Below are 12161 nucleotides of genomic sequence, written 5' to 3'. Positions count from 1 at the left end.
TAAAGAAACCATAACTGCCCCCTAAGCAGATATATGCACATCCATGTTTATTGTGGTGTTGTTCACAATAGCAAAGATTTGGAAACAACCCAAGTGCCCATCAACAAACAAATAGATAGAGAACTCTGGTGTACTCACACAATGGAATACTATACTGCATTGAAAATCAAGAAACTCATGAAATATTACACAAAATGGATGACCATGGAGGACATTATGCTGAGTGAAATATCGCAGTCACAAAAGAAGAAATACTGCATAGTGCCACTGATGTAAAACGAGACTGACATCAGGGTTGGAGGCAACCTAAGAAAAGAGGGGATAAATAATGTATACTTCATTGTAACAGATGAGGGAGAGAACTGTTTAAAAGGAATATAGGATTAGGTATTATTTTCATGACAAGATTACAGAAAAAGAAATGCATATTAAAGTGGACTGTGGACAGGGGAGGGAATTGTATAACAATGAAAGAATTTTTTTTTCCCTTCAAACAGAAAAACAAACTGGGGAGAGAGGTGGGCAGAGAAGTAAATGTGAAACAATGAATTAATAGGGAAACAAAATTAAATGGAAAGAATTTGCTGTAAAAAACCATATTTTGCATTAAAAATCATTAATAAATTAAAAAAAAACCCTACAGGACATTTATTCACTGTCCATCGGGGTTAATCTTTACTCCACAGTACTAAGTTTGATTTGGCTCTGGTTCAATATTTTAGCATGTTTTGTTTCTTGTTCATCTGTTGATGAACACATAAATTATTTTCACTTTTTTGGTGGCTATGAGTAATGTGCTGCTATGAATATTTGTGTTGTGTCATTTGGAAGCTATAAATTAAACTATTTGAGCACTATGTACTCTAAAATTTCTGCTAGCTCATAGCAACCATATAGAAAAGAGATGTAGTGCTATGTGGGGTTTGTCGTTGTTTTATGTGCCATCAAGTCGCCTCAGATTCATAGTGACACTATGTACAACAGCCCTAAACCCTACTTCATCCTGGGCCAATATCTCTGTCTCCGACTCATTTGCCCTCATTATTCCACTCACTGAATCAATCCATCTCATCAAGGGTCTTCCTCTCCTGTGCTTAGAACACTTAAATTTGGTCATGTGAAATCTGCACACCTAAATCAAGAAGCTGTTGTCCAAACAGAGACAGAGAACATTGCATGTTTTAAAATCAGAAAGGGTGTGTGTCAAGGATGTATCTTTTCTCCATACCTATACAGTCTGTATTCTGAGCAAATAATTTGTAAATCTTGATTTTATGAGGAAAAATGTAACATCAAGATAAGGGGAAGATTCATCAACAACCTGCATTGTGCAGATGACACAACTTTGCTTGCTGAAAGTTAGGAGGACTTGAAGCGCTTGCTACTGAAGATCAAGAACTACAGCCTTGATTACATCTTAATATCAAAAAAGCAAAGGTAGTTACCACTAGGCCAATAGACAACATCATGATAGACAGAGAAAGGGTTGACATTGTCAATGATTTTTCTTGCTTGAATCAACAATTAACGTCCTTGTTACTAGAAGTCAGGAGATCAGGAAATGGATTATACTGGGCAAGTCCACTCTCAGAGATCTCTCTAAAATATCGAAAAGCAATGACATCAGCTTGAAGACTAGGTGCCACTGATTCAGGCCATGGTCTTTTCAATGACTTGTTAGCCAGTTGAGAGTTAGACAGTGAAAAGAGATGGCTGAAGAAGAATTGATGCCTTTGAGTTATGTTGTTGAGGAAAAATACTGACTATTCCATGGACTGCCAAAAGTACAATCAGATATGCCACAAAAAAGACACGTAGGAGGCAAGGATGGTGAAGCTTCATCTCTCATATTTTGGTCATACTTTATTGTTAGGAGAGGCTATTCCTAGGGACATCAAGTTTGGGAAAGTGAAGGAAGGGTCAGTGAAAAAGAGGAAGACCTGCTCCCCCACAAGATGGACTGATGCAGTGATTGCAGCAATGTGCTAAAATGTTTCAGAAATGATGGAGATGGCACAGCATAGGGAAGGCTTTAGGTCTGTTTTCCCTATGGTCACTATGAATTGTACTTGAAAACAAGAATCTTTATGATATCAGATCACCAGATTTTTTCTCACATGAAGCCGCTAGTTCAAACTACCAAAATTCCAATTAGCAGCTGTTTAACCATATAGTATATACAGAGTCACTAAGCAAAATAGTCAGTGTTCATTAATTTCAGAAGACGATGTATAATCAAGAACTGACAACACTGAAGGAAGAAGTCAAAGTAGCACTGCCAACACTGATGATAAACAAAGCTTCAGGAATCAACTGAATACTAATTGGATGGACGCAATGCTAGAGTGTTCACTCAACTGTGCCAGGAAAGTCAGGGCAAAGTTACTTGGCCAAATAACAGAAAGAAATTCATATATGTGCCTATTCCAAAGAAAGATGATCCAACAGAATGCAGAAATTACAAACAATACTGTACACAAATATTATTAAAGATAACAAATAATTTTCACATCAGGGTATCAACAATAAACCTTCAAGCGGGATTCAGAAGAGTATTTGGAAGGATAATCTGACATCAGATGAATAATCTTGGTTAAAAGCAAAGAACACCAGAAAGATGTTTTTCTGTGCTTTATTGACTATGCAAAGGCATTTGACCAGATGTATTATAACAAATTATGGATAACACGAAGAAGAATGAGAATTCTAAAGCACTTACCTCGCATTTGTGGGGAACCAAGAAGCTGTTGTTGGAATACAACATGATACTGAATGGCTTGAAATTAGGAAAGTTTTAGTGTTGCATCTATATGACTAGCTAGTAACCTAAAAACAGACATCAGGATTGAAGGAAGAGTCCTTAACAACCTATGATCTGCAAATGACATAATCTCTATTGCTGGTAAAGATTGAAGTTGTCAAGGATTTCATTTCACATGAACCTAAAACCAAATGCTTATAGAAGCAAAAGCTAAAAAAAAAAAAAAGGCAAAAAGACCCAGCATAATATATTGGCCACATCTACTGCACAAGACTTCTTTAATATTAAAAGGCCAAAGTGCTTCTGATCTACGCCTTGGTTTTTTTCAGGTGTTTCATATGCAAGTGAAGGTTGAACGATAAATAAAGAAGACTGAAGAGAATTGACGATTTTGAATTACAGCAGTAATACAAATATTAATAATGCTATGAACTCTCAGAAAAATTAACTGTTTTGAAGGAAATATAGCCAGAATGCTCCTTAGAATGAAGAATGGTGAAACTTTCTTATTTACATTGAACGTATTATGAGGAGAGACCAGTGCATGGAGAAGGTCATTGTCCTTAGTAAACAGGAGGGTCAGGGATAAAGGATTGGCACAGTACCTGGAACAAGGGGACTGGGAACATGGTCCAAAACCTGGCAGCATTGAGCATTAAGTCGATGCAAGTTGGAACTAAGTAGCACAGGTGAAAACAACAGGCCATTAAGTGATAGACTTGCAAGCATTTTTTTATCATTCTTCAGGTAATCTTTTCACTTTCTTGTGCCCTTTGAAGATTTTAGCTTTGCTGAAACCAAATCTTTTCTTTGCTTTTTTGTTATTTTTGGTATTGTATCTAAGACCATGAACTACGTCCATAAAGTTTTACTCTTCTGTTAACTTATAAGAGTTTTATTTTTTCCTTATATTTAGAACATTAATCCATTTTGAGCTAATTTTTTTACACCATGTGGGGTTTGGACCCATCTTCACTACTTTATACATAGATATCTAGCATCATTTGTTGAGAAACTTGTTGATTGCCATCGAGTTGAGAATGACTCATAGCAACCCTATGAACAAAAGGCCTGACACCTTTCTAACTTTGTATAACTATAGTCATTTATCAAAGTTCATAGAGTTTCCAGAGGCATACTGTTTAGGAAGTGGATGCTTCCAAACCTGTCTTAAACTGGGAGCTCCACCAAACACTGTGCACCATGGATAACTTTTTATGGTATTTGACACCCCAATGGCACAAGGCTCAGCATCACAACAACCCCAAGTTACCGCAGTTGAGCATATTGATAGAAGAGCACTGTACCACTTAGAAGAATGTGCCTCCAAAAATAAAACTGACTTTTTAATACAGAGGTCCTCTCCAAGGTCTTGTTGACTCTAAACAAGAGATTTAAATAAAAAATAACCATATAATATGTTTTGGTTATGGTCATTCAGTTGCCTGTGATACATAGCGACCTTATGTACAGCAGCTCTGAATCCTTCTCTATCCTGAGCCAGTCTCACTAACACCAACGCCCAAAGCCCCAGATACTGTGTCAGTTCATCACATCTGGGGTCTTTCTCTCTTGCGCTGTCTCTTCACCCTTCTGAGCATGATGTTCTTCTCTAAGGACCAGTCTCTCCTAGGCACGTGCCAAAAGAATGTGAGGTAGAGCTTCAAAATTCTAGATTTTCTTGGATTAGGTACACCTTTGTCTCTAGACTCACATCATTGCTTTTGAGCACTCTGGAGAGGCCCCTGACAACAGATTTTCCCAATGCAATTAGTCTTTTGATTGTCTGACTGCTCATGTTAGGAGTGTTGATTGTGCATCTGAGAAAGCTGTAATTGCTAACAACCTCAATCTTTTCTCCATCTGTCATGGTTACTGCAATTGGTCCAGTGGTAAGAATCTTTGTCTTCTTGATTTTGAGCTTCAATCCATATTAAAGACTACAGACCTTGACCTTCTGCAGCAAATGCTTCAGATCGTCTTCAGTTTCAGCAAGCAAGGTTGTATTATCTGCATATCATAGGTTGTTGAATCATCCTCCAATCTTGATGCCACACTCCTCCTCATAACCCTTTTCTATTGAATTGTACTGGAAGTTTGTCAATCCACTCACCATAAATGTATAGATTTATTCTGGGATAGTACATGTCTTTTTTCATATCTACTGAGGTAGACATTACATTTTCCTTTTGATATAAAGTACTATTGCTTGATTTCTTAATTTTGACTTATCTTTATGACTATGAGATCAACCCAGTTCAGTCGGTGAATTATACTTTTAATAGTCTGCTGAACTTGATTTGTTCTTACTTCATATTTGTGAGATTGAAATAGCATTTCTTCGTGTCTTTTATCAGGTTGTTTTCAAGTTTGTGTTTTATTATTGCTATACACAACATGTTAGATGGATCTTGGCTGAAAGCAGGGAATACCAGAGGAATGTCTATCTGTGTGGCTGACTCTGAGAAGAATGGGAATCCCAGAACACTTGATTGTGCTAATGCAAAACCTATACTTGGACCAAGAGGCAGTCATCAGAACAGAGCAAGGAAATACCGCATGGTTCAAAATTGGGAAGTGCATAAGCCAGGGATGTGTCCTGTCTCCATACTTTTTCAACCTATATGCAGAAGAGATTATCTGGGAGGCTGGGCTCTATGAGGAGAAATGTGGGGTCAAAATTGGTGGAAGATCTATCAACAATCTGTGTTATGCTGATGACACAACCCTGCTTGCTGAAACTGAGGAGGATCTGAAGCACTTGCTGCAGAGGGCCAAGGAGTGCAGCCTTCAATATGGATTGAGGTTCAATGTCAAGAAGACAAAGATTCTCACCACTGGACCAATTGGCAGCATCAGGATGGATTGTGAAGAGATTGAGATTGTTCACAGCTTTAGTTTGCTTGGCTATACAGTAAACACTTTTGGCACCAGTAGCCTTGAAATTAAAAGATGTATTGTGATGGGAAAGTCTGCTGTTAGTAATCTTTCCAAAGCTCTGAAGAGCAATTATGTCTCTCTGGAGACTAAGGTGCGTCTGATACAGGCCACGGTCTTTGCAATCACTTGTTATGCATCAGAGAGTTGGACAATGACTAGGGATGATAGAAGGAGAAATGTATTGAGAAGAGTATGTGTGGAGAAGAGTACTGAGGGTACCATGGACTGATAAGAAAACAAACAGATTCATCCTGACTGAAACCAGGCAGCTCCTGGGAGGCAAGGATTCTGAGGCTCCGTCTAACATACTTTGGACATGTAAGGAGGGATTGGTCCTTGGAGAGGGACATCATGCTTGGTAGGGTGGAGGGACAGCGCAGGAGGGGAAGGCCCTCTATGAAGTGGATTGACTCAGTGACTGGGGTAATCGGGATGGGTATATCGGAAACAGTGCAATTGACACAGAACAGAGCAGGTCGCTATGAATTGCAAGCGACTCGAAGGCACATAATAACAACAACAACAACATGCACTACAAGCCATTCTTACACACAGTGACCTAATTGGAAAGAGTGGAACTGCCTTATAAGGTTTCCAAGGCTGTAAATCTTTACAGAAGTAGAATGCTACGTCTATTTCCTGTAGACCACCTGAAGTGTTTGAATCACTAACTTTTAAGTTAGCAGATGAGTTCTTAAACACTGCCACCATGGCTCCTCAGGTTTATGGAAGTTTCCTAAGGTGAGTTTCATCTTTTCCTATGTTCTGTAATAATAAAATAAAAAGACTTAAGGGAATTTAAGTTAAAAAAAATTACAAGTCCATCTTTGCTTATTGAAGTATTTAAACTTTTTATTAAAAAAATACCCCAAAACAAACACAATTGCACCACAAGATAAAGGTAAATAATCCAACTGAAAAATAGGCACAGGATATGAACAGACACTTCACTGAAGAAGACATTCATATGGTCAACATGCACATGAAGAAATGTTCAAAATCCCTAGCTCTGAGAGAGATGCAAACCGAAACAATTATATCATCTCACCCCAGTAAGAATAGCAAAATTTAACAGAACAGCAAGCAACAAATGCTAGCAAGGTTGTGGAGAAACTGGAACCCTTATTCACTGTTGGTGGGAGTGTAAAATGGTGCAACCACTGTGGAAGGCAGTGTGGCACTTTCTCAAAAAGTTGCAAATAGAGATTACATTTGACCAGCAGTTCCACTACTGGGAATATACCCCAAAGAGACCATAACTGCCATCCAAGCCGATATATGCACACCTGTTTATCACGGCTTTGTTCACAAGAGCAAGGAGTTGGAAACACCTAAATGCCCATCAACAAACAAATGGATAGAGAAGCTGAGGTATATTCGCACAATGGAATACTATGCTGCATTTAAAAACAAGGACTCATGCAATATTATTAAAAATTGGTGTCCCTGGAGGACATTATGTTGAATTAAATATCTCAGTCACAAAAAGACAAATACTACATTGTGCCATTGTTGTAGAATGGGACTGACATCAGGGTTGGGGTAAGAGTGAGAAAAACTGGATAAATTATGTATAGTGCATTGAAACAGATGAGGGAGAGAATAGTTTAAAAGCTATGTATGATAGGGTATTATGGTTATCACAAGAGTCCAGAATGAAGGTTACATAGTGGCGTGTACTCGGGTTGTGGGGGAGGAGAATTGTATACCAATGAAGGAATTTTTCTTTTAGTTTTCAAAGAGAAGAACGAACTGGGGGAGAGGGATGGGCAGGGAGAAAAGTGCAACGATGAATGAATGAATGAATAGAAATCCAAAATCTCTATAAATGTTCATGAAAATTGATAAAATAAAATTTCAAAAACAACCCAAACACAATCTATTAAAAACTATTTTAATTTAATTGAGTGTAAATATGTTTAAAAAAGAAATAACTACTTAAAAAATCATTTTATCCCTTTCCATCCATGTCAGCTAAAGGTGTCATTTATATTTAAATGACCTTTCTTACCTAAGGTTGCTGTCTTTTATTTGTCCTAAATTTCCATTATCTTCCCCTAGTCTCTAACTTCTGCTACAAATGTCAAGACAGTACAGCCCATGGAGTTGGCATGTCTGCCTTTCTGAACGTTGTGCCTCTGTCTCCATAGTAAAGTGTTGCTTCCAGAGGTGTTAATTAGTGCTGAGGCTCTGGAACACCAGGCTGCCTGAACCAACTGTGGAATCTTGACCAGTTCTTCAGTACCTGTTTTTTTTTAAAACAGAACAAAACAAAAAAACAGCTCAAAGTCAAGTTATTATCATTGAGTTGAACCCAATTATAGCTGACCTCCATTGGTTTTCTGAGCCTGTAAATTGTACAGGAGGAGGATTGGCTACCTTTGTCCTAAAGACACCAGTTGATTCCAGCTGTGAGAGTTGTGCGGCTTTGGGTTAACAGTGCAACTCCCTATGAACTACATACACTACCAGAGCTCCCTTCTCTACAAAGGAGGTAATAAAAAAGGACTTATGATTGGATTGTTGGGATGTTATACACTTTAATATTCATAAAATATGTGGAACAGTATTTGATCCTGCATTAGTTTACATATATACTTGCTTAAAGGGTTTAAATTCCAAAGCTTAGATGTCATTAACATTGAGTACCTAACACTGATTTTAAATAAAAAAAATTATCTTCTACCTCTAATGCTCACTAATTTGGACTTGACTGGCACCTCTGTCTTTTCATTGATTCTTTCTTCCCAGTGTATTCCCTCCAAAACCAGATAGGTAGCTCTTCTGATAAGCACTCAACAAAGTTGAAGCCATTCCTCATTTTTTTTCTCTTCCTGCAGGTCTCCTGGTCACTCTCACTAGATTAAGAGAGTCTATGACCTCTTCCATTTCCTGAAAATGCTGTTAAGACACACTTCTACAACTAATGTCAATCCTAATGACCCCAGCTCCCTAGCTCATGAGCATAGTGTTAAATATGCCACTATCCAAGTGCTGCTGATCTCCAAATTTATGTTTCAAATCCAGATTTGAGCTTTTGCGTTCTCAATCAGAAACCACTTCCAATTTGACATCTTTGCTTGGATGAGTCTTTTTCACTTGAAATTATCTGTGTCCTATCTGACCTCCATAGTTGACACTTCCATAATTACTAACATCTGTAAATGCACGTGCAATGTGTATGCAACTAAGGGTAGTGTGTCTAACACACACACACGCACACCCCTCATCTTGCTGATCGTCTTGCACTGGTCTCACCACAGTTAATACATAACCACACATCCACCCATGTGCTCCTCCTACCTCTGCCCATCATGATGTCTTTTGCATTTTTGGGTGTCTAAGATTTATCATTCAGATGTCTTCTCTAGCCAATTATTAACTATTTTTTTTCTCTGAAGTAATTAATTGTATTAAGGAGAGAGAATTAGGATGGGGCTTATATAAGTTCATGGGACCTAAGTTTCATGCACCTTTTTACTTTGGAAAAGCTCTGGGATATAGCTTCCAGCTGCTCACCAGTCTCTACTCCACTAGCCTTCATCACCCACAGTCACCATCTAACTGTGTCACACATGACAGTCTATAGGATCCTGGCTCATAACTCACCAGTTTCTCGAAATCCAGCCTGCTACCTATGATCACACAAATCATTCCCTTGACATGGCTGAGTCTCTTGAAGACCTTCTAGAAAATCTGAACCCAAGGGCCATAGAAGAATTGGGCAACTGAGGCACAGATGGAGATGTTCATGTTAGAAATTATGAGTGCTTACAGCTAATTAAGCATTTGGGACTATATGGACCTGAAACTTCTCATAAGTAGTCTGCTGTTAATCTTTACAGGACAAATAATGAAACACCATTTATTCTTTAAATAATATTTTGAGCACATGTACTCCTCTATTTCCCTTGTCTTGCCACCAGTATGAGCCAAGCTATGAACTTCTGTTGAGGGAACTCTTGCTACAAACCTGTAAGTGATTTCTATTTCTTCTTTTTTCTTTTGCTAAAATTCACATCAGAACCAGAGTGAGTGAAGTTTTCTTTAAAACATAGATTTGATTGTGCTGGATCTTATTTTTGTAAAACTAATTGCACTTAGAATGTAGTGTGTGCTAAAGTAACATAGAGTTCTGTCTTTGAAAACGAATGATGAGATGAAAAATGATCACCCAAAAGAGTGAAAGAAAACGCTGAGTTTCATTAAGAGGAGGGAGCAGGTGTGAAGGCTATGAAGTATGAGATCACTTGGAGTACATAAGGAAATGAGACAAATTATAGTAGACAAAATAAAATGAGGAAAGCAGAGAACAGTGGGAGAGTGTGATGGTGGAATTAGCAGATGCTTATTGAGATGGTGTACCCTATATATTTAATACTTTTAATTTAAATTCTTTTTAATCAGGGTACTTTAGTAGTATATGCACAAGCCCTGTGTATCACTCCTTTTAGAAACCTTGAATGAAGATACGTTTCTTTCTCTGAGTTCCTCTTCCTGTGATTTACTCTTTCCTGTGATTTACTCCTGTCTTGCAATGTTCTAGTTTTTTCTCATTGAAACTAAGAATAGTGTGTCTAACACACAGAGGAACTCAATGTATCTTATTGAATAGTGCAGCCTCTCCCAGTTGGAGAGTAAGACAAATTTTGTAGCCTTTTAAGCCTTAGTTGACATATAAAACACATAAGTCACAAGGCCATATCTAGCTGCCATCTCCAAGTCTGGGAGGATGCTTGTCTCTAGGTGCCATGCTTGTGCCATGCTACAGACACAAAAATGTCATGTGGCACAGCCTCATAGCATATTTAGTTCAATTAGCCATGGCCTTAAACTCTGAGTTATTAAATTTTAATCCCACTGACATCTTGGCATAAAACTGGGGCTTGTGAATGATCCCTAACAAGGAACAAAATGGGTCTAAAGCCTCCAGAGGGGACAAATTTCCATCAAGTCTTGATGCTTATCCAGTTCTTGTGGACTCCCTTAATCCCAAGCAAAAATAAACACCTCTGTGGCTTCCCACTTGAGTTTCCAGATCTCCACCACTAGAGAATTTGATGCTTTGGTCTTTGTATTCAGATTTTCAGATACTGGTTGAAATGGTGTGCCCTTCCCCCTCTCCTCTCACAGGTGCTGCTTACTCTGCACCCTTTTGCCTTCCCCATGGCTTTTAGGACTCTTCCCCTGCCCTGATGGCCTGGTCTTCTTCTCGGGAAGGAGGAACAAATGTACAGAGAAGGTGAGGAAGGGGCTGGACACATCGCATCCAATGCTGCTTCTCCTGTGGCTGAGGCGTCATGTTGTTGGGCCTAGAACATTCACTGGTGTCTGAAGAGTCTTATTTATTTTCCACCCCTTCCTCTCCTTCCTCCTCCTTCTCCTCCTCTTCTTCCTCCTCCTCCACCTGCTGGCCTTGATTCTGGGCACGCCTTCTCTCTAGCATCTCTTCAAAAAAGATCTGACAGCTGAAGCCCTCCCTAATGCCATATTGGGCGTGTTCTAGCAGTGCCTCCAATGTGGGGAAGACTCTGCAGCAGGCCATGCAACGCAGCCCATAGTCTGTAGTAACCAGCCAATCTGGATGTTCCCGCAACTCCTGCAAGCAGCAGTCCAGGGGCGCCAGCAGCTCTGAGTCCTCTTCCTCTGGGCAGCAGTGCTTGCTGGCTTCCAAGTCCCAATGCAGGTCGGTGTTGGAAGCCATCTCGAAGGAGGATCCTTTTCTCCTCTGCCTCTTGATGAATTCAGCTTCACGAATGCGGGGCTTCCTGTTGGGCTTCTTGTTGACTGGCTCAAATCCCGTCTCTGTCTCCCAGGCCACAGCCACTCCTCGCACAGTCTGCACGTGGGTGTAGAAGGCGCACACACTCTGCTGAGACCCATTTTCCTGGTCGTACAAGCATGAGTAGCAAGACTGGTACTGGGAGTAGGACTGGTAGTCTTTGGAGGACTGGGAGGATGAGGAGCTACTCCAGCTCAGTGTCCCTCTGGTCTTGGAAAAGGTAATGTCCTCTTCATGGGGCATGGCAGGCCCTGAGAGTAGAGGGGACCCCTTTTGCTTCATGTCTGAAAAGCCAAGAATATTGTCATCAGTTCTTTTTTCTTTATGGCTTCTCTTCTTTAGAATCCAAGACCCTGAAAGGATGGGGGCTCTAGGAGACCCTGGACTGTTGTGACACCATTCCCAACTCTGCTCTTTATAAAATGAGGACTTTGATGGCTCCTAACTCCTAAAGACCAAAGAATCAATGGACCCACAAAAAGGAGGTTGTGTACATTGTACTTCATTCCTATACATTGGGGGGATTTATATGGAAATCAATAAAAAAATTTAGTAATCCTATATGGGCTGATTGGATTTGGCCTAGTATTTAAAAAGGCTTTTTGTGGATCTCCTGAATAAAACAGCCTTGGAAGCAGAAGTAGCATCCACTTCCATTAAAAAAGCTTGCTTCTGGAA

At 39.5% G+C, this 12161-nt stretch overlaps 1 protein-coding gene across 1 annotated transcript; it reads right to left on the bottom strand.

The window, feature by feature from the left end:
• Positions 1 to 10514: 10514 nt before the first annotated feature.
• Positions 10515 to 11765, bottom strand: FAM170B (family with sequence similarity 170, member B). Its single transcript, XM_006897730.1, has 2 exons — positions 11117 to 11765; positions 10515 to 10600 (listed from the first exon to the last, which is right to left on the bottom strand). The coding sequence occupies exons 1-2, from the start codon at positions 11763 to 11765 to the stop codon at positions 10515 to 10517; spliced, it is 735 nt and encodes a 244-aa protein (XP_006897792.1).
• Between the last annotated feature and the right edge of the window lie 396 nt (positions 11766 to 12161).

The sequence above is a fragment of the Elephantulus edwardii genome, unplaced genomic scaffold (assembly GCF_000299155.1).
Source record: "Elephantulus edwardii isolate Elephantulus edwardi_28Jun2011 unplaced genomic scaffold, EleEdw1.0 scaffold00213, whole genome shotgun sequence".
NCBI lineage: Eukaryota > Metazoa > Chordata > Mammalia > Macroscelidea > Macroscelididae > Elephantulus > Elephantulus edwardii.
The sequence above is the reverse complement of the archived record's forward strand: the minus strand, read 5'-3'. Positions and strand labels throughout refer to the sequence as shown.

Excerpts from the sequence above, each read along its gene's own strand:
- FAM170B (XM_006897730.1), bottom strand. The coding sequence starts at position 11,765 with ATGAAGCAAAAGGGGTCCCCTCTACTCTCAGGGCCTGCCATGCCCCAT. Across the intron at positions 10,601-11,116 it reads AAGGCGTGCCCAGAATCAAG|GGATCATTCACAAGCCCCAG; the intron begins GCCAGCAGGTGG and ends GTTCCTTGTTAG.